The 27,818-nt window shown below is 53.6% G+C and overlaps 1 protein-coding gene across 5 annotated transcripts in view; it reads right to left on the bottom strand.

The window, feature by feature from the left end:
- The window catches only part of ELMO1 (engulfment and cell motility 1), a 472,430-nt gene extending 444,918 nt beyond the window's left edge, over positions 1–27,512 (bottom strand). For 2 of the 5 annotated variants that reach the window (XM_045828136.1, XM_045828134.1), the window contains exon 1: positions 26,948–27,511. Coding sequence is in view for 1 of the 5 variants with exons in the window: in XM_045828139.1 (XP_045684095.1) it covers positions 26,948–27,022 (75 nt within the window). In the remaining 4 variants the exon portion in view is untranslated. Of the gene's footprint in view, positions 1–14,848; positions 14,871–26,947 lie in introns of those variants that run through there. The other 3 variants (XM_045828139.1, XM_045828135.1, XM_045828138.1) reach the window with 3 other exon arrangements.
- Between the last annotated feature and the right edge of the window lie 306 nt (positions 27,513–27,818).

The following is a 27,818-nucleotide window of genomic DNA, read 5'->3' as shown; positions in this document are numbered from 1 at the left end:
GGCTGCCAGCACAGAGACAGCTTCGGTACGGGGACTGTGCTGTGCCAGCAGAATTCTGTCCCTGCTGCGTATCGAGGCCAAGGATGCATCCGAGTCAGCTCAAGGAACCAGGCCAGCATCTGCACACTAGACCTGGAAGCAGCAGCAGCAGCGGCAGGCAGGGCCTGGTGTGGAGAGAGTGACTCTAGGGACGGGCAGTGTTTCCAGAGACAGACAGGTAGGGCGCATCAGACTCGTCTTCACGCAGACTTTATAAGGAGGGGTCAGCCCCAGGCTCAGGGCAGGAGGCTCAGGTGAGCGTCTGCAGGAGAGGGGCAGGAAGGCAGGAAGGAGAGGTGGGTATTGTGGACCAAGGGCCCGGCTGTCAGAGGGCTACTGTGGCAGGTGGGGTTCTGGCACTGGGGACAGGACAGAAGCCAGGTACAAAACACCAGTCAGCCAGGGCAGAAGGGCGTCCAGGGAGATCTGATAAGGAGAGCGGGTCCCCAGGGTCCTAGAGACTCCTGCAGCAACCCGACCTGACCCCCCAGTCCCCAGAGTCCAACCTACAGGAAAGGGCGGGGCATGGAACACAGGGACAGGGGGCAGGCATGCCCCGGCCCGAAGTGCATTTCTGAACTCCTAGGCTGAAGGCAGAAAGCATTTTCTGGTAGAATAAGGCTAAGGCTCCAAGCTCTATTCTAGAACTTCCATGAAAACATAATGCCAGCCAATACTGTTAAAAGACTTCAAGTTAAAAGTCTAAATAGAAAACTATGTTCACTGAGCAGAGTGTCATTTTTTACCTTCGATACAGAGCTCGAACCTGAGGAAGGAGGTGGAAGTCTCCGTGACTGTGCTCTCTGGGAACTTCAGTAAATTCACAGTTTCGAGTGGCTGGGTGCGTTTGTTTTATCTTTTCCCGTTAAAAAACGTAAGTTTTCCCCCCTCTTTTGTTTTCACAGGGTTGTCTGAAAATTACGTGTGACGTGGTAGCACTTTCCAAAGAGTAAAAGATGAGGCAAAATTAAGGCTTCACTATTGCTATTGATAAGGGAGGAACGGTAGTGTCAGTATTAAATAATCACAGACAACTCGCCAGGTGCAGAAAAGTATAAAGGTGAGAATAAAGTTTGGTCGCATCAAGTTCACCGTCCAGAGGCAACTGATGCTAATGTTTTCCTCATTTCAGGGGGTTTTCATTTACTCATTATTTACATAATTTGGATCATACTGTTGCTTATTACAGTATATGCACTTTTTCTTTGCATAAAACATTTATAATCAGCGTACTAGTCCATTGGAAGGGGGCCTCATTCAAGCACTTACCATCACTGGACCATTAGAATGTTTTCATTTTTTACAGATGACTAACACAGACTGAGTGTTTTCAGTCATAAATCTTTGCGTGGGATGCAAAGTAGTAAAAGATAATGCGTATTAAGCTTTTACTGAGGTCCAAGCACTGTGCTAAGTGCTTTTAACACATTATCCCAACTAATCTTGACACTAGCCCTGAGTCACAGGCGCCTCCGTTAATACTGATTTTATAAACGGAGGGCATTTTCCGTTCTGGAAAAGTAAAGGAACACGGAGTCAGTGGTGCTGGGTTCCCGTGACGCTGAATCTGTCCCCACACCCCTGTCCCTAATTAGCCCCTGGCGGCACACGGAGTCCGACAGGTCAGATCCCCAGGTCACAGCTCAGGACGGGCCGTGGGCTCTCAGCACAGGGCAGTGTGAGGCAGTAGCCTGCCACGCCCTTGCTCGTACTGAGCGCTCCCTGGGGGGACAAACACGGATGGCTTGGTTAGACTGCAAGCGGGAAAAAGCACATTTTCTGTCCGCACATCTGGCAACACAGATGCATTCACCGTGATGCTGAGGCGACTTCCAGGACCTCTTGCTGGACTGAGCCCTTCCAGTTCTCATTCCACACACTGTAAATATTCCCTTGCACACCTAATTCTGCGCTATTTTCTAAAGGAAGCCCCACACTGTCATAAGCTTCAGACGCCACACACCTACCTGGCTCCGTGACTGCCTAGGGAGAACACTAAGGGCTGCGGTTCCCCAGTCTCGCTGGCATCTGGCCATGCCTGTGGCTGAGCTCTGGCCAACGGCACACAGGTGGAGAAGATGGACCGTGTGCGGGCTCAGTGTGGATGCCCAGGGTGACGCCCCCACCACCGACCCTGCGTGGACTTGAAGTCATCCACAAGCACACTCTTTTTCTGCTGTCATGGATACATTGGGATCATCGCAACAACATTTGTCCTCAGCTAAGGTGACTAGCCAAGGCTTCCAAGAACTGGCCACACCTCTTGATGGCTCTTTTTGCAGGCCTGGGTCACCATCCCCTGGCTCCCTTGGGAGCTCCCATTCTTCCTTGCAGCCGAGCCAGCAAAGCCGATTCGCCCCAAGCCTGTGCCCTTGTGTGACAGCCTCAGATTCCACCGCTGGAAACCGTTCCGCCACGTGGTGCGCGCGAAAGCAGGGTCCAGAGCCAGAAGCCACGTCTTCCTGCTAAAAGCACGGTCTGCGCGAGGGAGGTTTAACTCCCTCGATGAGCAGACGCCGTGAGTGGCAGCTGCAGTTCACGATCCTGAGCTTTCTGCAGAGCAGCACAGATGTTCGTCTCTCTGACAACAGCCAGAAGCTTTCTGCCAACACGTCAGCCCATTTCAAGGGAAAAACAGATACAAATACCAAATGTATGCCAAGTTCTCTCTCACACAGCTTCTTCCCCCGCCCCCTCCTCTTCGTCCCTCAGCCCACTGGACTCTCCTTCTACCCCGCCCGCCACGTCTTTTCCGATCTCCCTGCACGCATACACTTGGCAATGATCAGCCAGGGGGGCTCAAGATTGCTCACGCCCCCCAGAAACCTCCTCTGCTCTGCATCCAGCCACGTCCTCGAGCATCTTATCAAAGTATCACAGCCCCTCGGGGCCACGGCACTCTCCGGCCAGAGGCTGCAAATCTCTCCCCGTGACAACACAGGCCTCCACCTCTCGCAGCTGAGCAGCCCCAAGGCTGCGGCTTCTCCACTCTAGTCCCGTCTCCCTGGTGCCAGGCTGTGCTGAAACTGTCATCTCAGCTCAGCCCTGGCTTCTTCGGGGCTGACTGTGCAGCACACGGATGAAGCTACCAGGGGGACACATGGAAAACTAAAGGCTTTCTCAGAATGGGGAGCGGCAGTGGATTTTTCTGAATGCTCCCCCAACAGCCGGGACGTGAGCGTCACGCCTCATAAACAGCCGCGGGAGACGGCCTGCCACGGGGCTGACACGTTCGCTCGCTGGCCACCGCGGGCCCCTGAGTATGGAGTTTACAGAGGCACTGGGGTTCGCCCACCAAGCGCCAGAGCCCTGCTGGCAGGCATGTGAGGGGTAGTGGCGCTTCTGACCTAAGGGACACCGAGCAGCCAACCTGTGCTCCCAAAATGCAGGCGAGAGGTGCCTCTGTCCCCATACCAGGGGTGGGGTGGCCTTCTAAAGAAGGCAGTTCACCAGCCAACGGCATTGTGTGTGCAATGGAGATGTGTGTGCCAGCCTGAGGGGTGAGCTCTGCTCTGCTGGTGGGACCAGCTGGCTCCTCAGGTGAGAGCCAACCCCGGCATTCGCAGATTAGCCCCCCCCGCCGCCCATGTCAGTGCCAAAGACTCATCCTTATCCCGACTCTCGGCAAGTTCCCAGAGCCAGCACACAATCAGCATCAATTACCAATGATGCGCCCAGTGCCTGGCGTCCAGAGACAGAGATTCGACGAGGAAATGCATCTGCATGACATACCCGTCTTTTCCAGCCCTGAAAGAGGGACTTCTGTGAGATTAGACAAAGAATGTGTATGTCTCCGGCCAAGATATTAGATATTATTGGCTTAATTCATCAGATTGTTTCCCCCCCCCAAACAAATCTGGGCTTCCTTTCAGCCGAAGGGGCCTGGGGCAGGTCCCGACCCGTCAGCGGCACCGACAGAGGGGCTGGCGGTTTCCTGCCTCTGAGAGGACTCAGCTGTCGGCAGAAACGCTCAGCACTGTTAGGGAATCCTGCTTAGTCATGAAACAGTTGGTCTTCACGCGTCTAAGTGTTTCGGTGGATTTTAAAGCGCTTGAACAGGTGTGCAAACAGACAAAGGGAAGTGGGCGACACCCGCCTTCCTATGTCGGAAGAGGGTTTTAGAATTAGCGAAGTGATTGGAAAACCTCCAGAATGCGTTCTAATGATGGTGCGGTATGAGATTTCTTTGGAAATTAAAAAAAAAAAACAAAACAAAACAAAATCAGACCAGCATGAGGCCTCACTAAACCAAGTCCCCAGGCATGAGAGGGGCCCTTGGGAGCTCTTCCCTGGGTGTGGGGGCCACCACTTCAATCCTTTTCCATCTCCACTTCATAATAAAAGCTGTCATTTACCCGACACTCCCCGCGTGCCAGGCCTGGTAAGCACTGCAGAGCATCCTCTAGAGGTCTGACAGATGAGGAAACCAGGACTCCAAAGGATCCCGTGACTTGTGTAGACCCTCCTACCTACTGTGATGAATGCAGAAGGGCAGGACTCAGGCCTGGGTCGCTCAGACTCCGGGCAGCATGCCCTTTGCCCTGCACACATGTCTTCCACATTATGGATTACTCCCTAAACATGCGAAAGAGAGAAAAGCCCACCACTTCCCTTCGAGAGCACAGGCTATGATTCCCTCCCTCTCTGCAGTCACACCAGGCTCTCGCAGCCCACGGTGAACTCCTACAGATACGGCGAAGCCTGGGTCTCTTCGCCCAGCCTCTGAACGCGCTGCTTGCCTCTCTAAGGCTAAATCAAACTCACAGCTTTCCACTTTATTTTACTTCTGAAACATCGACCCCAATTCCTAACCTTTTTATATGAGTATTTTTGTCCTCTTTTCCCTGGAAATAAATGTCTGATTTTGCCAATATCCATGAAGTCATGCAAAATGAAAGAAGCAGCTGCTTCTGAGGGAAACACCCTTTGGGGGAAACCTAGATTTCCATGACACAGGCATCAATTTGACAGTTGTCGGATGTACTTCCCTTTTATTTTAAGTTATAAAAGTGCCCTCTCCCGGAGAGACAGCACTTCTGATCCCTAACATTGAGGATGCCCTTTTCCTAAAGGAAATGGTGTGCTGGGGACGAAGTGCTGGGTACATGCTGTCTGAGGTGGGTAATCCGTGCACCTCCTGGCGGGGGCCCCTCGGCAGCAGGGGGTCAGTCCCCTGGGCAACACAGAGCGGGGTCCGGCCTGGCACGCCCCCCGTTCCCAGGACAACAAAGCAGACTGGAAAGAGCCATGAGCGGTCCAGCAGCAGCCCTTCATCTCCTCCATCGCAGAATGGTCTTCCTGAGCCATGGGTTACTTAGAGAAGGAGACAGGCGTGCGGAAAAGCCACTTGCTTTGTTGACTTTCTTTGGCTTTCCTCTCGTGTCCGGAGGAAACACCGGTGTTCTGCTCGGACAGCTCAGAACTTCTGGTCCAGAGGACTCGCGGGCCCCTCATCCTAGATGAACATCAGCCATTTTTTCTGCATGCTCGAGGCGCACAAGACAAAGGCAGCAAGCCACGCACCCTCCCCTTCAGTCCCGCGCAGTGCTCACGGGCAGACTCAGGAGGCCACAGCGTGCTGCGGAGTTCAGAAAACACCAAACAGATTGCCCGGCATCCGCAGGAAGTGCCCCCTAATTCCAGCCTTGAAGGACTGGCCGACCATTAAGATTCTGGGTCTGGCCTCTGTTACATCCGCACAGACCTTGCACTCCTCGGGGACCTGTACATCATGGAACTTGGGTAGAGCCACAGAGATTCTGGCATGTGAGCGACGCGGCCACAGCCCAGGAATGGAACAGCAGATGTGATCTGAAAGTTCCGGCCAATGAAGCAATGTCACTATGCTAAGAACCCAACAGAGATGATTTTCGAATACGACTTTGTTCGTAAGTAAACTCTCCTCAGACGACTGTCGCGGGAAGTCCAAAATGGGCTTCCCACAGAGCTGCCCAAGACACCTGCTTCCATCTGGACGCCTGCCAGAACATGTGGTTTTACCTGTTGGGGCGCATGACACACTAAATACACACCGACGCTAAGGGCGATGTTTCTTAAGTTGGCCATTCCGTAACAAAATAGGAAACACTCCCCCCCATCATCAACAACCCATTCATGCCCTCTACAGTATCTATTAAAGATGCATTCCTGCCCCAGGTTAGAAACGGAAAAACCAGGGATGAAAAAGGCATGTCTGCTGTCAGGAGAAGATGCAGAACAAGGAAGAATTTCTCGTGCCCACCTAGAATCACTGCCGTGTCTTCGGATACCTGTGCCTTGTCCATCTGTTCCCGGCTCTGCCCCCGTTCCTAGAATGCCCGGCCCCAGGGACAGGCGGGATTTATAACTGTCAAATCAATGAACTCATAACGCAAAGCCTGCCACCAACGAGGCCTGACTTCAGCCAAGTCATCACGGGCCTCTGGTGACTCAGATGAAAACCGAGTGGAAAGGACAAACCTGGGTCCCAAATGGGCACCCCAGAGAACTCGGGCTCCACAAAACGAACCAGGTGTGGTTACAGGAGAAAACGAGAACCTGTGGTTAACGGAGTTTGAAAGTCATCAATATGACTGGAAAAAACAAAACCAGGTTTCTGACTGCAGCCTTCTCAGCATTGCACATGCTGACGTACAGAGAGAATTTCCCCAGGAAAGTCCGACGAGTTCCCCACCCCAGTACGGCTACGGAACCCTGAATCCACGAGGCCCATCTCTGGGTCCTTGGTGCCTGGCAGCTGGGCACACTTAAACTCTCCATAAATATTTGCTCCTCAGGCCTTTAAATCTCCTAACAAAAGGATCCTTCCTCAAGGTCGTCTTTGATGCCAACTATTCTTGTGGGCCAAGGAGGAGAAGTCCTGCGTGACCCTTCTCGCCCCCCCTTCAGCTCTGCCTCTTCCCGACCCCGTGACCTCGGACAAGTTGCTCACGCTCTCTGCACTCGGTTTACTGGTCTATAGAGTAAGAATATCGACAGCCGTTAACACAAGGACTCGAGTGAGAGTTAAATGTGATTAACAAGGTAAGTCACTGCACGTCACACAGCAAACACTCAGAAAAGGCTAGCTGTCCTTGTCACCATTCACGAATGGGACACCCTGTTTTGGATTCCAGATTCCAGGTCAGCACCCGGCAGACGCCGGCAAGTGGGTGCCACGCAAGCCCCATCACGGCAACACACAGCTTCCTCGTTCCCCAGCCTCACTGCACTAAATGCCATTTCTCTTGAGACTATTCACCTTAGTCTCACCCTAAGCAAGAAACTCTGCAGAACCGCAGGTTTGATGTGCTTGTTATACTTCTTCTAAGGTGCCCTAACAGGAATAAATCATTATTCCCATGTGTTGTAGAAGCCAGCTTTCATACCTCACCCATCTGCAGCACCGCACACTGGGAAACACGAACTGAAGATCTCCAAGGTCCTTTCCGTCAAAGATTCTTTATCTTCTCCCCGGAAGAAAACCACAAGCGAACCTTTGCCAGCGCTCACCTGATCCTCTCCAGGAAGCATCCTGGTTCCCACCATCTGAGGGGTCTGTTTTAGCAACTAGATTCCAGCCATGTGTCCGCTGGACATCGGGGGGACAAAGGGCATGGGGTGGACTCGGTGACGTTCCAAGGCAGGAGTGGCACTCAGAACGGTCTCTTGAGTTCAGACATTTCATCTTTTTCTCTGTCAAGCAACTTAATTGCAGACTTATCTGGAACAAAAGAGTTTGCCAAAATGGACAACTGTTCTGCCATTAACTTACAAGGGGAAAAAAAAAAATGACATCTCTAGGCTGAGCTACCTTAGCTGAGATGGTGAGACATTTTCAAAGATATGTTTTGGGCTAAGATTTCCTCAAATTCTAAAACTCACAAAAATCACTTATCAGGCATGATGGCACCCAGCCAAGAACAAACAAGGGCGCCTGCACCACCCCCACCCCCACCCCCAGGCAAAGCACAAGGTAAAGAACTGCACCCCTCGGGTGAAATAACCCCAGTCGCCTCGCTGAAAATGCGTCACAGCTCACTCCAATGTCACCTCAGCAAAACCAAAGCCACTGTGAGATGGCAAAGAAAACATAAAGAACTAGTCATAAATAAAATGACCAAGGACACTCTTTCACGAACATTCATTTTATGGGCCCCCAAACACCCAGCCCTTTCCCGAACAGAAGCAAGTATGAGCGGTGGCCTGTAATACCTTTGCAGCAGTGTTTTTACCTTTAGCTGCAATTACTCTAGAGCCCTTTCCCTGGCTGTCACTTACGCGCTTCCAGGCTGCAGCAAATTACAGTGCCGGGAGACGGCTGCTGACAGCTCACTTCGGGGAACAGCGGCACACGCTCTCGTCTCTGCAGGGCCTCGGGTCCCTCCTTTGGGGCACACCCATGCTGGGCACAGCAGCCCCGGGGCCAGAAAACACAGCATCGCCCAGCTCGGCCAGTCCGGAGGCCTCGGTCATGTTCGCTGCGTCCCCCAAGGCCTCTGCAGGGTCTTTCTTCTGCCAAAAAGGGGGTGGGGGGAGTCAGTTCTCCCCAGAGTCCTGCAAAGATGCTGTACTCCCACAAAGCATGCATGCTTGGGGAGGAGCATGTTTGGGGAGGAGTGTGTGTGCACACACACACGTGTGTGTGTGTTGGAGGAGGAGGATGGGGTCACCGATTTCATTCTAAAGGAATTAATATTCCAGGTATTAAGCATATCCTCAACCTCGTCTTCTTAGGACACTCATCCCAGGCAGGAGAACTAGGTCAAAGGCATAAAGCAGTCCAAAAGAAAAAAATAAAATATTTTTGAAGCGAAAATAGCACTTAATAAAAAAAAACTGAGTGATCACTTTTGGCACCTGGAAAGTGGTACAGCCTGTCCCCAAATATTAAAATTGTATGAACACAAAAATAGCTCTTCAGAGGCGCTTTCGGCACTCGGCTAACGAATCCAGCTATGTTGCTCCTCAGCCGTCTCGTCTAAATGGAGCATTCGGCGCTGGATGGGGACTGGGCAGAACCAGGGAACAACGGTGACCATGCTTGGAGCCCCGTCTCAGCCGTGTCACCCAAACGACAACCCGGAACCAGTCCCTCGCGGTGACATTTCTTTTAATAAGGCTGGGTCTCTTTTCAAGTCCGCACGTGCCCCGGAGATCAAAACAATGAAATGAGAAGGCACACGGGAGAGACCCCCCCGGAAACACGCTTCGGCCTTTACGCTTCCAAAAATTCAAAGACCCAACAGATGAAAGGAGAGAAATACACAAATTCATCTCTGCTCAAGAGATGAGCTTTTTACTTTTTCGTGAGTGTTCTGCGCTGAACCCAGAAGCACAAGGGAGAGAGGGCACTAGGAAGTGCTTACGCAGCTCTCACGGCAAAGGGTGACCCTCCGCCCTCGGATTTCTTTCATCCTCACCCAAATGTGTCTGCATCTAAGATGCAGCCCTGGCAGCCTGAGTAAGCGTGTCAGTGATGCAAACAGTGTGGGATGGTGCCCAGAACTCGGCGAGTGAGTGGGCGGGCAACCAGGAAATCAACTCTCCTTTTCTCGCTGTGATTCCGCTCCATCCAGGGGAGGATGTGGGCAGGCGGAGTCTTGGTTGTCTCTTTCAACAGGGGAAGGGAGGAGGTACGGAGAGCAGGCTGCCAAATAATATTTCAGAGGAACTTATATTTGCAAAACACCTAAGTTTAAACTGTTGGTTTCCAACCTGTCTTCCTCTCCCCCCTTCTCAGTGATTCCGCAGGCACCCTAGCGGGGTGGGGGGTGGGGGTCTCAAGGTCAAAGGATGGAGTAAAGTGAGCTCTGTAACAGCTGGATCCGTGGGAACAAGGGGCCCCTGTAGATTAAATAACTCATTGGGCAATCTCTGATATGCTGGAGCGATTGATCTGAAACATCTCTTAGATCTTTCCTGGAAGTGCCAGCAGTCAGAGAGAAGGGCTGATCTCCAGTTTCAGCGACGCACTCCCCGTCCTGCCGCATCTTTACGAACCGCCTTCGGCCACGTCCCAGGCCCTGGGCCGGCGCAGGGGAGCCCGAGAGACAGGTGGCACCGTGATCGGCTCCCAGAGCTCCTGGGCCAGTGCAGGAGACGACAGCACAGTAAACAGGCGCAGTGGATGAGCTCTGTTTCCGTTTTTGTACTTTTGCACAGAGGTGCGAACAAAGTCTCTCAAGGGGCAACCACTCTGAAGTCAAGAAGGCTTTCCGAAGGAGATGTTTAAGAGGACATGAGGTTGTCAAGGATGAGGAGCGGAGCTGTAGGGAAGGAGAGGAACTGGGGAGTCAGCCAGGGCCTCCCAGAAGGGGGCCGCATCTCACCATCAGTTCAGGCACGGAGGCTCTGCATAAACTCGGATTCTGGAACCAGCATTTCTGGTGCTGGGCTGCCTCTCACACACCCCTAACTGGGGACCTGGCCCACAACCCAGGCATGAGCCCTGAACTGGGAATCAAATCAGAGACCCTTGGGTTCGCAGGCTGGCACTCAATCCACTGAGCCACGCCAGGCAGGGCCAGATTCTCACTTCTTTAATGGGTGAAATGTTGATTCGGAAGCAGCTGACTGGTCTGTGGACTTGGAGTTGGGCTCCATCGATCACATCTAGTGCCCTCCCTCTGCATGGGGCAGCTGAGAAAGCCAAGGCCATTGAGCGGGTCATGGATGACGGTCAGGGTCAGCCCCGGGCCTAAGACCGTGGCCTCTCGATTCCTGAATCCCATGCCCAGACCCCCAGGGCCTGTCGAGCTCACAGGCTCAGCACCTTCCAGGAAGCACGACACTGGCCAACAGCCACGGTGACTGGTGCCTGCATGGGCAGGTCGGCCACACTGAATGACAGGGGTGCCCACGGCCAATGGGCATTGGGCCGCCTCCCCCTAATGCCTCCCCGCCCCCAGAGGGAGCGGAGTCACCTCCTTGCATCGCCATTGCCCACTGATTTTTTGAAGACGCAGTGAACACATGAAATCCACAACCAGGGCCCACGGACAGGACACTCCACAGCACCAGGAAAGGACCAAAAAAAAGATCACCTGTCCCAGACACACCTTATTTCCTCCAAAGAGAGAAAAACAGGACCCAGGAACCAAACTCTGGGAGTGGAGAAAGGCTGAACTTGACAGTGAAGCCATAATGCAAAGAACAGAAAACGTCATGACTTTTTTTTTTTTTGTAGAAAAGACCTATTCTAATGAAATAGCATCTCTTTTCTTCTCATAAAAGCTACATGCGAGCATGTGCTTCAGGGGGCTCGGCAAACCTGCGGGGTGCAGGGAGCTGCCAGGAACGGTGGTGGTGCATCCTGTGACTTCTAACTGCATCCCTTCCCACCCACCGACGGCCTCGAACACACAGTTCCGCGGGGCAGGCTCACAGATACGTACCCAGCACACCTGCCGCAGCCAGAGAACAGCTGCCCGTTTTGTTGTGACCACACACAGCACCGTTCCCATGTATGTGAGAGGAGACAGAAGCGACGAGAACGTCATAGTTTTGCCCACGGCAAGTAGGCGATGAGTAGTTTCAACCTAGATCAGACCCGTGGAGATCCTGTCTCCGCCACTGCCCCCCACAGCAGCTCAGAGAGGTGTCTCAGGGAGCGGGCGGGGCCAGGCCTTTTCCAGTGCCGCCTGGTTACCATGTAAACAGCAGAGTCAAAGCAGCGATCGGAAGAGTCGGATTCACACAGACCTAATGTTGGCTAGTCACGGTGTGCCCAGAAAGAAAATAGGTGGGAAGCCCACTAAATTCTTCCTTCATCTGTAGACGCAGACGAGTTCTATACCAAACGACCAAAAGTCTAACCTGAATCATAAAAACAGAGTCACGACCCTTCCACCGATTCCCAGGCTGGAACAAGCGTATGGACCCAGAACCCCTTAAGTGAGGGGAAGCCTGCATCCCCTTGAAGAAAGGCCCTGGTACATCGCCAAAAATGTGTATTGTTGACCTTTGTCCCAGCCTCCCACAAAGGGACATGCAGGGGACCGTCCACCGAGGCAAAGGGAAAATCACACTCTTTGGAGACTAGTGAACACTGGCTCTGAAGGGACACTGATTCCAGCAAGCCCGAGATGTCACCAGCAGCTCACCACACAGCACAGGCGCTCCTACAATTCAGGTGACGGACGGAGTGTCAGCTCTCGATCCGTCCGGCGTGTCCCCTCCCACCCCACGTATGGTTGCTTCCCCAGCTCCAGAACACATCCTCGGGCCAGACATACTTGGAAACGGGCAGAATCCCCGCACGGGTGGGGGGGGGGGGGACAAGCAGTGACTTGGTTAGTTCACGGAGGGAGGAAGGGGCTGCGGAAGATCTGAGGACGCGGTGGCAAAGGCCCGAGTGCGCTCCGCCTCCAGGGCGGACTCGGCACGCTGAGGCTTGGGGGTTACTGCCTGCATTACTGCTCTCTGGCCTAAGAGAAATGAGCTCAGCTCAGCACTTGAACGTCAGGATAAATCGTTCCGACAATAAAGAGCCAGGACACCTATCAAGTTTCAATTGCTAGCTGCAACCCTTGATAGCTGCTAGAGAAATAATGTGCAATTAGAGCCCAGAGACATCAATTATCAAGGCCACGGTGCTCTCGGAAAATAATACACGAGACGCGGGTAACCACACATGTGGTGAGGATCCCAGCCCCCAGTGCGCGTCTCAGATGCCTGGTGGCCCACAGGCACTGGCGGGGAAGGAGGCGGACCCACGGAGGAGGCCCCAAGGGGAGAGAAGTTTCAGGGTTCATGCCAAGAAATGTTTTCTCCATTCTTCCAGGCTGCAGTCTTCTACATCTATGCCCCCTTGGCTTTGGGGGAACTGGGAGAGAATTTCAAGCAGGCACACGAGGAATAAATACTTCTGCAGATAGCCACGCGATGACAAAACGCTGGTTTCCTCCTCTGGAACGTTCATGACATCCAGGGAAGATTAGGGCGCGGTGGAAGGACAGGGGAGCAGCACCCACGGCCGCCGCAGGATGAGGGCACCGCAAAGCCCGTGGCCTTGGCCTGCCCACATCTGAGACCGGGTCTGGCCCGCGCCGCAGTCGCAGTGACCTCAGGCAGGGCCGTCTTCAGCAAGACAGAGACCAGGGAGGGTTTCTGCCAGGCACCCCTGAGCCACACATGCCAGGCACCCCTGAGCCACACATCCCTGGTCCCCTGCTCAGGGACAGAGGAGCCATTTCAGAGGACGGCAGAAGGGCCAGTGCTCATGCATGTACGTGGAGAACAGTGCCTCCTGATGCAAACAGGGACAGAGAGTCTCTTCTGAGCCCAGCACCGGGAATGCCTGCCCCCAGGGCCCCCAGTCTCCTCCAGGAAAACACGCATGAGGCGACGTGCAGACAGCATGCTTCTGCCAGCCCAGAGGTTCCCCATGTGCCCGGGAAGGGGGTCCAGGGGGATCCAAGGAGGCTCCCAGGGGAGGTGACTGCTGAGATGTGTCATGCTGGCTGGGAAAATGTGTCATGTCACCCACCCAGCAGCCTAAAAGCCTTTTCTGTGACGTGTGTTCTGCTCTGACTTTGCCCACAATATGCATGTCAACCTAATTCCACCTGGCAGGAATTCTGGGCTCTGACACTCGGGGGGAGGAGCCGAGAGCCCAGCTCCGCTCTCCCTCCCAGGCAGTGGCTGAGCAGAATCTTAACCAAGCACCAGGGAACAGGGGAGCTAAAGGAGATAGATACCTCAGAAAGAATCCTCCTGCTGTCCCTGGCCCTTCGTGTCCCTCGAAACGACCCCCTATTGTGACAACCGTGCACTGGCCCGTCCCCTGAGCATCCACCCCGCGTCCTGTTCCAGGGCCCAGGCAGCAAACGCCTCATTGGCCCGGCCTCCTCGCCACCGCCCAGCCTCATAAACGCCCTTGGGAGGATTCTCGTTAAATGGCGACAGAATGAAAAGTCAAATGTCACCGACAGAGAGGGAGCAAGCCACAGATCTGAGACAGCGGCTGCCTGTGAGAGGATTAGGAAATAAATGAGAAGAAACTCCTAGGATCTAGCATCCATTTCAAGGGCCCTCAGCACTTGCCAGGAGAGGAGGTCCAAGTTCAAGCCCGGGCTCTAAACAGGTGCCATCGTCTGCTGTTCACCTTGAGCTGTGCAATCCTCTCTCTCTCTCTCTCTCCTTCGCACTTTCTAGGACGATGCTTTTCAAAGTGGAGCCGGGCCCACTTGCATCCGAATCACCTGGAGACTCGTTAGGATGTAGTTCCCGGGCCCCCGGAGGTTCCGAGGCACTCTGAAGTCTAAGGATCGTAGAACTAGGTACTTTGTCATTCTTAAACGCTCATGATACCCGTGCTAAATCACTCAGCTCAATTGCTCTTTAAAGTCTGAAGGAGACACTAGTGGCTAAATTGATTCATTTAGAAATTGTTAAGATTCTAAAAGTAGTAATAGCAGAGGCCCGTTGTAACCAATTTGAAATGATGTAGAGTGTACACACTGGAGCCAGGGAGGTCTCTGCAAAGCGTCAATCTGTTCACATCACTCCCCAGGGTAAAACACTTCAGTGGCGAACCTCCGTGCTTCCGTGCAAAGCCCGGGCCCACGAGTCTTCCCAGGCCAGTCCGGGCCTGAGTGCTTGCCGCCCCGGGCACTCTGGTCTTCAGTCCCCTCAACACCCGAGTCTGCCCTTCACGTGACCTTCACCTACGCCAGTCACCAGCAGGAGCTCCTCCTTCCGCAGTAAAATCCATTCTCCCTCTTCCCTCACCTCCCTGAACACGTGGACCCCGCCCCCCTCCACTGTAGCCTCTCCCAGGGTCCATCCCTGTCCTTCCCACAGCCCATGGCACGGTTTAAATAAATACCACGTAGATTTGTGTGGTCCTTTGATCCAGGTGCATCTCCTCCACCAGTGTCTCAGCAGCCCGTGGAATCAGCTAACAGGTCTCCTTCGTTTCCTAGGAAGGAGACTCACTGTTGCGTCCATCACCTGGCATACCCCCCATCGTCCCTAGAGCAGGTGCTCAATGAAACTTTGTGGGGGATCAAATGAATGAAAGAGTCTTTCAAAAGCAAACACAGGAGCCCTGGTCAGGTGGCTCAGTGGGTTGGAGCATTGCCCTGTACTCCAAATGGTTTTGGGTTTGATCGATGTTTCTCTATCACATCAATGTTCTCTCTCTCTTTCTCAAATCAATGACTATTTCCTTGGGGGGTGGGGGGCAAACAATGGAGGCAAATTCAGACCCACAGAAGCCACCAAGAATTTCAAATATACTCTGACCCCCTCCTAAAAGTCAGAGGCCCAGCGCCTGAAGACTCCAGTTCTATCACAGGGTTTCCTTCCCCTGCACACGAGACTAGACACATTCTTTTATACTCAATGCTTCAAATGCATGAGCTCAGCTCTTCACAATGCAATTCCCAGGCTTTGAAAGAAGGGTGAAATTCAACCTTAAAACTGCTATTATGCCATTTCTCTGGGCCTTGCACTGATCTGGTTACGAAAATGGCCCTCGAGCCTGTTCATTATCTGAAAGATAACACGTTGAAATAAAAACTGCCTAGGGATTCTCACAAGGGCTACTTCCCTTTTCTTACACCTTCCTGTGTGTCCTACCATTCTCAGCTCCAGGTGTCCATTCTCAGACTGTCTTATGGGGCGCGTCCATAAGCTGGAAGTAGCCGTAGCGTATCTGCAAAGGTCTCAAACGGCCCTGCCCAGGTCAGCAATAGTTACCGCACAATCTGTGCTACTGTGAGATGACATCGGGGGGAGGGGGTATAAATGAACGCACCATCCCTCCCACCCCCGCACCTTGCTGGCGGATGCCCCGGCTCGGGTCCCGGCTGGTGTCCTGCCCTGACTGAGCTCGCCCAGCAGACAGTTCTCAGTCCTTCACCAGGAAGCGTGACCGCTCAACGGACATTCCAAGGCGGCGGGTTCACCCGAGGCGAAAATGACCTGACAGCGAGGGAGGCTTGGCGGCAGGGGAGTGGGACATCGGGTGAACGGGAGAAGCGAGGGTTCCCACTGCACGTGTGTGCGTGGAGCTGGGCACCTGCCTCTGACTCGTGTACGTCTCCATCTGGGCAATGGGTCCGAGGTGAATTCACATGTTTGTCACTGTCAGGCTGGCATGTGTTTTGGCGTGAATGTAATTCTCCAGGGATTTAATGCAAACCTGCATTTCACGCTAGGTCTCTGTATGGGTCTCTACGTGCTTATGTAGCGCTGGATTCTGTTTAAAGTTACACACCAATCCTAGTGCGTAATCACGAGGCTTGGCCCCCTGGCCAGCGTGGCTCCGCTGGTTGGAGCGCCGTCCCTTAAACTGAAGGCTGACAGGTTTGACTCCCAGGCAGGGCACATGCCTAGGCTGCAGGTTCAGTCCCCATTGGGGGCACGTGCAGGAAGCAGCGGATCGATGCCTGTCCCTCCGTCCCTCCGCCCCTCCACCTCACACTCTCCCTTCCTCTCTCTCTAAAATCAATAAATAAAAAAGAAAACAAAAGATTCCTTAAAACAAAAAAGCAGCACCATGGCTACACACCTGACAAGCTAGCAGCCGAGCCGTCCACATTTATCGCCTTACTTGGAGGAGAGAGGCTGACCGGGAACTTCCCTTTACCCCGAAGAACCAAACGCGATCTGCACGCAGTGACCCGAGACGTGACTTCTCGGGACCGCGGGAATGGGGTGGGGAGGAACTACATCCCACTCTGCACGCCCAAGTCTGGAGAAGGGGTTTCGGTCTGGCACATGTCTCCCACACACTTCTACTTCACGGCAGCTTGGTGTCTACAGTGAGGATTTTTTTTTTTTTGGACCCACTCCACAGAAGCTGTTGCCCAGGGGACAGGTCCACGAGCTCCTCCTCCACGAGCTGGGGAGCCCGTGGGCCAGCTGCCACCTCGCTGAAGGAGCGTACAGTGGAGAGGGCGCCGCCCCACACACGAGCAATCGCCAGAGGGCATGCACAGAAATGGAAACACGTGGCTTCTACTTAGACGGCCATCAAAGGAAGTGTGCAACCTGGGACACTTTCGGGAGCGAAAGATGATACCGTTAATTATGCTGGGACAAGGTATTTATTACGCTGGGCCTGTACACTCGGGACTACAGTCGTCCTGGCTTTATCTTTCTGTCTCCAGAGTATTTTTAAAAACCGGTTTTTATAGGCTCAAAGAGGAAAAATGAACACTTTACTGCCACTCACCGACAATCAGCATTTCAATAGTGCCCTAACTCGCTGGCAGGTTCCAAATGGCTCAAAAAAAGGACCTTTCCAAAGTGTCACTGGAACCACAGAGCTTCTTCAACAGGCAGCATCGTGACGTGAAACCTCATTCAACTGAGTTGCATTCCCGTCCAGGGCTCCCCACTATTGCTCTACAGACTGGGGGTTTCTCACTGAAAAAGTGTAGACAGCCCCCAGAAGGGGGAGTCAAGGAAAGGGAGAGAGCCCGACTAGCAACCTCCCTTCTCTCTGCGCAACATAAAATAACAGAAGTAACGCAGAACCCCAGGTTTGCTCTGAATGATTGCGGGGATAGAGCTCTCATCTCAGCAGCTTTTATTTGAGGGCCCTGAGTGGCTACCGTAATTCGTCACGTCAGATCTTTTCATTCACGATCGATGGTAATCGCCCCCGACCTTTCTTTCAGCAGTTCACTTCTCCTTGATTCTTGAGGAAAAACTACACAAATCGAATCAACAGTCTAGTCAAGATTTAAGGAGGAATTACCCAGGCTTCTTAAAGAAGATGAAATAATAAATGCATGCCTTTAAGTGATTTTAGCAATATATTTGAATTAAAAAAAAAAACCCTGAATATGAACTACTGAATTAGTAATGACATCAATAATAATAGCAAATTCAACACAATACTTTCAGGGTGGTCTACATACAATCGCTGTTGCACTTGATGACTGAGGCAGCTCTACGAGGTGGGGACTCCTATGACCTCCTTTTGAAAGATGTGACAACTGAGTCTGAGAAACTTTACACCAAGTTCACCAACCCAGGGAGTCAAACCACACTTGAACCCCCCAGCCAACAAATGCATTCTTACTTAGCTTCAAACCTCAAAGACTCCTACTTCCCCCTTTTTCCCAAATCCAATCAGTCAGCAAATCTTTTCTGTTTTTCTTCCATGGCAATACCCTTTCCCTGCAACTTGCATCCAGCTGGTGGAGCAGGGTGTCTGGAAGTTGTCTCCTTAAAGGAAGAGGTTGGCTCACGACTCAGACTGGCAGGAGAGTCGGAGCTACCTGTCTTCCTGTTGCATGGACACGGCAAACACACTGCTGTGTGCATTCATTCATTCGACCAAGATCGTGTGTTTAGTCAAGAAGCTGGAAGGGAGGCATTTATGGCTTCCCTCGGGCCTTGCCACCTCCTTCCTCTCTCTGGTCGGTCTGCTCCATCTTCCTCGCTGCCTGGGGAGTTATGCTACCCTTTGAGTTCCAGTTCTGTCTCTTTTTTTTTTTTTTTGCCTAAAATTCTTTGGCTCTCCCCTCCTCTCAATCCAAATGCCTGGCTTCTGGCAGAGTTGACACAAGGCCTCTTCCGGACTTTCTCCCCGCCACCCTGGCTGCTGTGTTCCCTGGGGACAGCACGTTCTTTCCCCATACTCAGTACTGACACTCGATCCTGGAGACCTTCCTCAAAGCCACTTTGTCGTGAACTTCATCCCCGGTGAGCTGCAGATGCTCTAAACACAGATCATCACACTCCCTTTGGACTATTAGTGGGTCTCTCTCCCACAGAGCCCCCCGCCCCACACAAAAAGGGTCTTCTTGTATCTAGCAAGTATTGCCTACAAGACATCAAATGGGATAAAAATGGCTGCCGAATGAAAGAATGAATGAATGACCTATTATAATGGGTGCTGTGAGCCCAGCAATATTTCAAGTTGAAAATATTTATATGCCTTCCAAGTGTAAGCTTAAGCCTAAGTAGTATCGTTTTAAAAATACACTACCATTAGTAAACAAAGCTTTAGTGTGCTTTACTCACATCAATCCAGACAAATGTTTTTAAAACTCCCCATTGGTGAATGGAGAGTGACTGAGAAAATAGTTCTCATGAGAGGAAGGCCCTTGCTGGCAGCAGAGGGAGTCTAAAGACGGTGGAAACATTTTCATTCCTTGATAAAAAGTTTTGGTTTCACGTGACTTGAGCTGCCTCGCTGGGAAAGCGACAAGCACTGGAGAACACAGGCCTGGGAAACTGGCACAACAGTTTCTTTGCTTCTACTGGTCCTTCACTATGAGGAGAGCCGCATGGGGGTGTGTGCGCGCACGCATGCACGTGTGTGACTCACACACACACACATAGCACACACACCTACAGTTCAGCGTATGAGAGACTCAGTCCTACCCACCCCCAAACCTGAATGTTGCAGAGCTCAGCTTCACCCCTCCGAGGGGCCCGCCGTTGAAGAACTGAAGGCACGGGATCCATGACAAAAATTCTCCAAGGGCGGGCGGGGCAGGGGTGAGGTGGGTCAGCAGGAGTCAAGCACACACCAGCCTGAGTGCGTGCCACTGGGGTTCACTCTGCCCTCGGCCAAAAACATGCCATCCAACCAAAGGCCCTTCCCCAGCTGGCCTCTCCAGCCACATGACTTCAGAGGGCCACAGGCTACGCCAGCTGGGGCTCTGCATTTGGGTTCAGAAGCCTAAAAACAGGAAAACAATATTTTGAACTGTATTATGCTTCAGAAGTAAGGATAATTGTGTGCAGCGCCCTGGAAAAGGGAGTTCCTCCAGTCCCGTGCAACCACAGAAGCCCACAGCACAAACAGCTGGCTCTTTAAGTGTGATTGCAAACTAAAAAAAAAAAGTCACAAAGGGCGGAAGGAAGGGTGGAGGTGGCTACAGGGCTGTGACTGCAGGAGGCTGCTTCCTCGGGGGGCACACGGCCAGTGCACAGGCCAGCCACGTCTCTACACGGCTCCGGCCGCGAGACGCCGCTCTGCAGGCCACAGCGGACGGCAGCCACGCAGCGCAGGTAAACAGAAGGTGGACAGATAATTATTACACAAGGAAACAAAGGCGCCCTGACTGGGATGGAGCTCTCACAGGCAGGGTGGGGAAGGACTTCCCATACAGCGGAACTTTCCAGCTTCACCCCGCGCCCAACCTGTTCCAATGTCCCGGTCCCACTAAATGGAACATCAATACCCGTTCCTATCCAGACAGCCAAGGTACACGCCATATGCAGAGGAGGAGGCATTTCGTCCTGTTAGTTTATTCCCGTGCTGACGCTTCCTCAATCTCGTGGCAGAGGCCTCTGAGCGAGCCAGGCTGAGCCTGGCCGCCTGCCCCCCTCACAGCGTTTACCTTGCTCCCATTAGGTGCAGCTTACAGTCACTGCAGGAAGCAGTGGCCAGGATGCGGGACCCTGTAAGGAAACGGGGACGTCAAATCACTGGGTATACATAGTCTCTTTCGGCCACAGAATACCAGGAAGAAACACACATGAAAATAGAACTCGAAACCAATTTGGGTGAGGAAAACAATTGCAATACAGGAGGGAAGGAAGTCAGGGAGGAAATCAGGAGAGCTAGAGGAAAGAAATGAACCTAAGAGGTGAGACCACCCATCTGAGAATACACCATGTTCTAGTCTAAGGCATGCGTGGCCCTGACCTGACCAGGTAGCTCAGTTGGTTAGAGAGTCATCCCGACACACCAAGGTTGCAGGTTCAATCCCTGGTCAGGGAACACACAAAAATCAACCAATAGATGTATCAGCAAATGGAACAACAACTCTCTCTCTCTCTCTCTCTCTCTCTCTCAGCAATAAATTAAAATAAAAAAGTCTAAGGAACGACCAGTAAACAGAAAACTGGGGCACTTACAACTGTTGCCAAAGTCTAGCCCGTCTAATAGCACAGGGCTGTCTAATTAGGAGGCACAGCAGTGTTTCTCACCTGAGGAGGGGCTGCCCCCACCGCCCACACACCTGCAGAATAATGCAACGTCTGCAGACATTTCAGTTGTCACAGCTAGGTGCTATTCCTGGCATCTAGTAGTTACAGGACAGAGATGCTAATAAACATCCTACAAAGCCCAGGATGGCCCCCACCACAGAATTATCCAGCCCCCCCCGCAGTGAAAAATGCTGAGGTTAAGACTGATTGAAATTAAGGGTCAGCATAAAAGGGGCCATAGCCTGCAAGGAGGAAAAAACCAAATCAGTAGCTTCAGCATCTCCTGGGGGAGAAACCAGCTTGGTTTAAGACTCCAGTCTCTGGCTCCCCGAGTTGGTATTAATCTATGGGGCAGGGGAAGTAGCAAAAGGCATGGCTAGCTGGAAAATATACTCTATGAAGTGTATTCCCTCACCCCAGTTGGTTTTCCCCCAGATGGTCCCATATTTTTGCTTTCATCATGACATCCACAAAGAAAAAAAGTATTGACTACAAAAGATGTGTCTATTCTCCTTGGCAAACGACATTCTCATTTCTGATTAATGAACTGCATTCTAGCTTACATGCCTCATTATCATGAGCTTGGGGGACGAGCATGCTGTCCCTGAGACAAGGCTCCAGTGATTCTCCAGGCTCAGAAGGTCCACTTTTGGAAAAACGGAGCCTCCATGGAGGTGGGTGCATCCCTGGGTGCCACGGCAACCCTGGACACATCCATCAGAACCCAGGGCATTCCCAGCAGCACACAGGACTGCCAAGGACCCCCACCCCCAGTGCCCTGCAGCATGGCTCAACATGGGGATCCTGGCCTCGGACCAGGGCAGTCCAGGAGAACCAAGAAGAGGAAGAAGTGACCAACACAGGCATCAAGATCCACAGGAAAGACACCGCAAGGGGACAAGAGTCGGAGGAGCTGGTGACGGCTCAGATCTATTCTCCAAATGCCCGTGACATTTCCTTCCTCCAAGCCACGTCTATAAAACTGGATAACAATACTCCAATGATGAAGTATTGTTATACTCCAATGCTGGCAATGATGGCTATTCCCCATCATTTCCAAACAGCATACCAGAAGGACGAGTATCGGCTGTCAGCACGAGGAGAAAACCGTCCCATGGATGCTGTGACCCCAAGCCCACTGGGGCAACGCTCAGTCGGGGCTCACCTGATCATGGTGCCCTCCAACCCCTGCTCCTTACCCAGCAGGTGCAACGCACCCAACACAGAGCAGCAGGGGAGCCCAGCTAGTAGTGGGTTGGCCAGTGTTTCCTACCGAGGCACGTTCCGTTCCCTGCTTTAACTGTTAGGACGAAAATAGCCACAGCTGTAGCCTCAGTTCCTAAAGCGGAGGTTCCGATAACAACCCTGCTCAGATTCTGGAAGTCAGGGGTTGTGGGTAGGGGGCCTAGAACCCGGACTGAGGATCATCTTCCATTTACACGTGTGACTACTCTCTCTCCCCAGCGCTCGGCCGCGGGTTGCCGTGGTTGTTCTGGTGGGTGAGCTGGCAGCGTTCCTCCCCCCACACGGGTGGACGCCTATCGGGTACTCTGCTGTTCACCCACCCCAGGGCGGTGACGCAACTCCGCTCCACCGGTCCCTGCACTTATCCCGTTCAAGTTCAGAAAACAGAGCGCTACGTCACCAGTCAACATCACCATGCAACCTACTAGTGTTTTGCAGGCTTCAGTTCTGGCTGTCACCGGTAAGTTCTGATTAACACTCAGACCACCAAATTTATCCAGAACACAGAACAATGCAACCGGCATGGGCCGTGGGCATTCGGGCTGGCTCTGCTGCACCTAAAAAAGGCCACGCTAGACATATCCAAATGCTGTCACAGGCCACGGGCATTTCACGGGAGCCGCCCTCTGTCCCCTGGATGGTTGGCCTGCAAAGTCCTCACGTTGGGGACAGTGCTGAAGTTCTCTGCCTCTTCTTTGCACAGCCAGTTCCCAAGCCCAGGTCGGTTCCGAGGCTTAATCTAATTATGCGGCACAGCAGCACGGCTGCCACCAGAGCACATCACTACGGTCTTTGCAAAGACTCTGAAAGCAATTAAAATCATGCCGATGGGGTAACACCAGGCGTGAAACATGAAAGGGAAAAGTTGAGCAAAGCTCCAAAGACCCCCCAAAGTTCTAAATTAAAGGTTGACCAGAACAGCAGTTGTTGTATTCTAAGGCTAGTTACTATGGATGAAGCTACTGCTTCTCCATAGCACTCAAGTGAAAATCGTGCCACGTGGATTTCCAGTTCCGCCAAGATGGCAGCACCAGGGCCTAGCACCCCATCAAGTTCTAGAAACAGAAGCATTTCAAAGTTAAGTCAGTGGCTGATGCATTTACTGCATCTGATTCAACATGTGCAAATTGCATCTCTTGCAGGAGAGAAAACCAACAGTGTTTTGTAAGGTGAGGGAGGCAGCTAAGCATTTCTTAAAGTTTGGCACTATGAACCACGTTCATCAGAATCTCTGGCCAATTGGTTAAAGAGGTAGATTCCTAGGGCCTTCGGAATTATTAAGGGATTTTTTTTTTTTGTCCTGGCCACATTCAGGGATTACACTGGACATTAGGATTCGATGTCTGTCTCCTGAAACACTCTATTTCCCGCTGCAGTCTCTTCCCGTCCGTGTTTTAAACCACTCGTCTGGCCTACTCATTGGCTACCGTGATCTGCTCCCGGGTGACAACCCCACGCTCCAGAGACACCGCTCTGGCTAACTAGAAGGAAGCAACTGCAGTTGCGTAACGAGGGCAAACACTGGGGCTCCGTGATGCACAGATGGTCAGTGACCCCCCACCTTTCCCAGCTTCAACAGAATGCATGTCCGGTAAGCCAATCTACCCATGCGGGTGGTTTCAGGCACTGAAAGGGGTTGCAGGCTTCACCGACAAGCCTGAAGGGTACCCACTGTCTTCCATCCGGACAGGGGAAGTGCTCCACGGGAACCATTCTCTCTAGACGTGTGGTGTTGAGAAAGATGATAACATAAGCAAAGTGTGCACACACTTGAGCTCCTTGGCACGCCCCCCACCCACATCCTCTCTGCAAAGGCTTCAAAGCCCCCGCCCTCCACCTCTCCCACCCACTCACACCACACGCCCACGGGGGGCAAATGACTTTAAAACATGCGAGTATTGTCCTAGCTGAACACTGTAACTCGATAAATGCTTGTGGTTTAGCGGCGCTGTGGAAGCCCCCCATCTGTTTTCACTCTTTCCTTTTTCTTCCAGGCGCTTGCTCCTCTCTTGTGGTCCCCTGCGGGTGCCTCCTTCCTCCCTCTCCTCCTCTCCTCCCTGCCCGCACTTCCGCCTGCTGGTGAGCGCAGTGGGATACACTGTAGGCCTCCCTCTTCCTAGTGGAGTATCTAACACACACCAGATCTCGTTACTGATCATCTGTACCTGTGTACCACTCTCCCGATGAACTACCTCTCTGTTCCTTTCTTCAGTCCGAAATTCCAAGACAGGGGCCTACTCCGGCAGACAGGGGTCTGCAAGAAGAGCCGCTGGGCACAGGGGTGGGGGGGAACGCAAGTCTGGGACCTGGGCTTCTTGCTTGCTGCTCATGCCACATACAGTATGTTGCTGGCGTAGTTCCCCAGTGAGCCTCTCCCATAACAGGCATCTCTTATTCACTCAGTCAAGTATTTATTCAGCATCTTTATGCTGGGAAGCTGTCTAGGTTCTGGACCTATAACCATGAGAAGGTCTCTGCCCTCGTGGAATTCCATCTTATGGGAGAAGACACATGACGATCAAATAAACACATCCATACATAATGCCAGGGGCTGTTAAGTACTCACAGGGAAAACTGAGTAACTTAGGAGGACTGGGGTGCAGCAAGTTGCTCTTTTATAGATGGTGTTCAGGGGAGGCCTCCTGCAGGCCAGGGACCTCAGGAAGCAAGGCAGTGAGCCGTCTGCACAGGTAGGGGAAAGCTCCTCATGCTGAAGGACCAGGCTGTGCAAAGGCCCTGGGGAGGGCGCTTGGTGAAGGAGAATGTGAGGCAGGCACAGCGGCTGAATTAAGAAGGGTGGGGGATGGGGGATGGGACATGGGAGGGGGTGGGGGGGGACTGGTGGGCATGGTCATCAACAGGACCACCCACCCCGCAGCCCAGGGACTGCTCCTGGTGTTTAGTTCCGTTCAGTCCAGGTCCGGGCTTGCCTCCCAGCCTGCCCCTCCCCAATACTCCCCAACACCTCCCCCAACCCCCTTCCCTCCTGACCCCAACACCCTTGTGGAGTTCCAGAACCCCCGTACCCCAGGTCATTCCCTCACAATTTCCCAAGCACCAGTATCTCCAACTTTTAAAACAAAATTCTCTGAGTAATAAACAGAGTAGGAGAGAAAGCAACATACACATTTCACCACAACCCTGCAGACAGAGCGAATGCTCCTCGGGGAAGAGCAGAGGTTCAGAAGGTCAGCTCAAAGGAGACACGGTCAGCTCCAGGAGAGCAGGCACTCTGCCCCTCTAATCTACCACCCCCAGGGGAGGGGACGCCACTCCTTGAAACAACCTTGGAAGTAAGTGCGGAGGTGAGATAATGTGGAAGATCATGACCCGAGGAAGCCCTTAGTAACAGCTGCTGCCAGCCAGCCTTTTCCAGCTAACAGTCTCTCTGCCTATCCAAGTCACCCTGCAAGAGTCGTTACATAAATACAGGTCATTGACGACTTACACCCCCACCCCTAAGTCACTGGTAGCCAGCCCTCAACAGGGAACTTGTGGCCGGCCTTGGCCTCCTGAGGCAGAAACCCTTCCTTGTCTTAGGTTCTCTAAAATCTTAAATACTGTATAATGAATTAAGTCTGCCTTACTAATGGCCAGGGGTGTTAGGAGTTGCATGGTCGGGGCACAGCACATCACAAAGTCTGTTAGGGGAGTCTCAAGTCTCAGGGGTCCTCCAGAGGCCCCCATGGCCAGGTCACCACTTGGGGGCTAAGCACTTGGGCTTTTAGGTCATTGTAGGACCTAACACCAGCAACCCTGGCCTTCGGCCGCCAACTTCAAAAGCTACCCGCCCCCAGGAGGGGGAGGGTCACTCAACGGGGAGGCCCCGGCTCCCGAGCCCCTTTAGATCGATCAATCTTACACACACACACACTCGCTGCTCTCGCGAGCACCCGCGGCACAACACGGACTTCCCAACCCCAAACACACGCGCACACCCCGGGCCGCCTGAGTTCTGTATTTCCTCTTCCTCAAAGCTACTCGTGCGATCGCTGCCGCCCCTCTCCGCTCCGACTGCAGGGTCCCCAGAGCTCTGCTGCCCCCTTCTCAGAAGGCGCGCCCGGTGCGCCCCCTCTCCGATGCTGGTCTCTCGCACCGAAGCCCCCACCGTCTTTCCCGGTCCCAGCGGGGACTTCGGCATGTCCCCAGAGGCGGCTATTTACTAATAGTGGTCCCCGGGGCTCCCAGCTGCCCCGACCACCCCTCCTGTCCCTCCCGGCCCTCCATCCTCCTAGCCTATCACCGCCCCCTACCAGGAGCGCGCTTGCAGGGGGATTCCCTCCCTTCTGCCGGTGCCCGAGAGAAGCCGGGAGTCTGAGCCGCCAGTTTCTTCTCTGGCGCAGCTTCTCGGATCTCCGAGCCCCCAAACCCACCGTCCCCCGTCCCCAATCCCCCGGCGCCAGCAACGCAGTCCTCCGGCGGCCCCCTCCAGGGGCCTTGGCCGAAATGTTTCTGCGGGTTCCCGGGCCCCGGGCCCCGGGCCCTGCGCCTCATCCCGGGGCCCCCTCCCCCCCGCTCCCACTTCCCCCGCTCCCCCTCTGCCCAGACTTCCCCAACTGCAGAGCGCCCCAGCGCGCCCACAGCCTTCACCCCGCAGAGCGCCGCGGCCACCCCCGCCGGAGCCCGGGCGCCCCCAGGGAGGAAACAAAAGTGTCTCCGCGGCGACCAGAGTCCCCCGGGGCAGGACGCCTCCCCCTCGCCCCAGCCCATCTCCCTCCCCGGTAGCGCTGAGGTCAGCGAGCCAGGGCGCGGCGCCAGCCCAGGAAACTTTACGAACCTGCCCAGGGTCGCCGGACAACGGCTGTGGCGGCGAAGGTTCCCCGCGAATAGAGCTCTGGCGACCCGGGACCATTGAAGGGGGGCGGGCGGCTCTGTGGCCCTGCTCGGCCGCGGCGGTGTGGGTGGTCTGCCTCTATCCCGCGCCCATCCTCGCCCGCTCGCGCTCGCCGGAGCACACGCACTTACACTCCGGGTCGGCCGGCTGTGCGCCGCCGGCTGCCGCTGCTCTCACTTCCTCTTCCTTCCTCCTGCTGGCCAGGGACACAGCGTGTATCTGCAAAGCATCCCGAGATCAGCCGCGAACTCTCCTCCCGAGCCGACGCTGCGGGGTGGCCGCTGCCGCCCCGGCACCTGCGCCTGGACTCGCGTGGTTGGTGCGTCGCCCCCTGCCCGCGCCCTGGCGCCGGCCCACCGCACTTTGTCCCGGGGGCAGGGGGTGGGGGCGATGAGAGGGCAGTGCCCACGACTTTTTCAAGTCCCCCTACTTAAAAAGAGGAAAATGTCAAACACTGATCACGCCTCAGATCTGCTATAAATAATATGTGTGCAGAGCCTGACTTCTCCGATGAGCTCACACGCGGCATTTTGCAGGCACTAATTAACTGTGACTTCGTCACCCTCAGAGCGCCACCTCCAGGAGACCCTAGCGCGTGATATCTGTGCATGCATTCATTTTTGGCGACTGGCTTGGAATTTTGAGGGGAAACTTCGGTGGGTTGTTTTAAAGCTACTTGAAGAGGCTGGTGTGTTTGTTTTGCTGCTCTGCCTCTAGCCCTGGGCCCCGTGGCAAAAATAACCGCAGAACGTTTCCTTCCCCTAACACTCACGTAGGCATTGATGGACTACAGGATTTATTTCTGACCAGTTAA

The sequence above is a fragment of the Phyllostomus hastatus genome, unplaced genomic scaffold, assembly GCF_019186645.2.
Source record: "Phyllostomus hastatus isolate PE091 unplaced genomic scaffold, TTU_PhHast_1.1 phas_scaffold_78, whole genome shotgun sequence".
NCBI classification, from domain to species: Eukaryota; Metazoa; Chordata; class Mammalia; order Chiroptera; family Phyllostomidae; genus Phyllostomus; species Phyllostomus hastatus.
The sequence above is the reverse complement of the archived record's forward strand: the minus strand, read 5'-3'. Positions and strand labels throughout refer to the sequence as shown.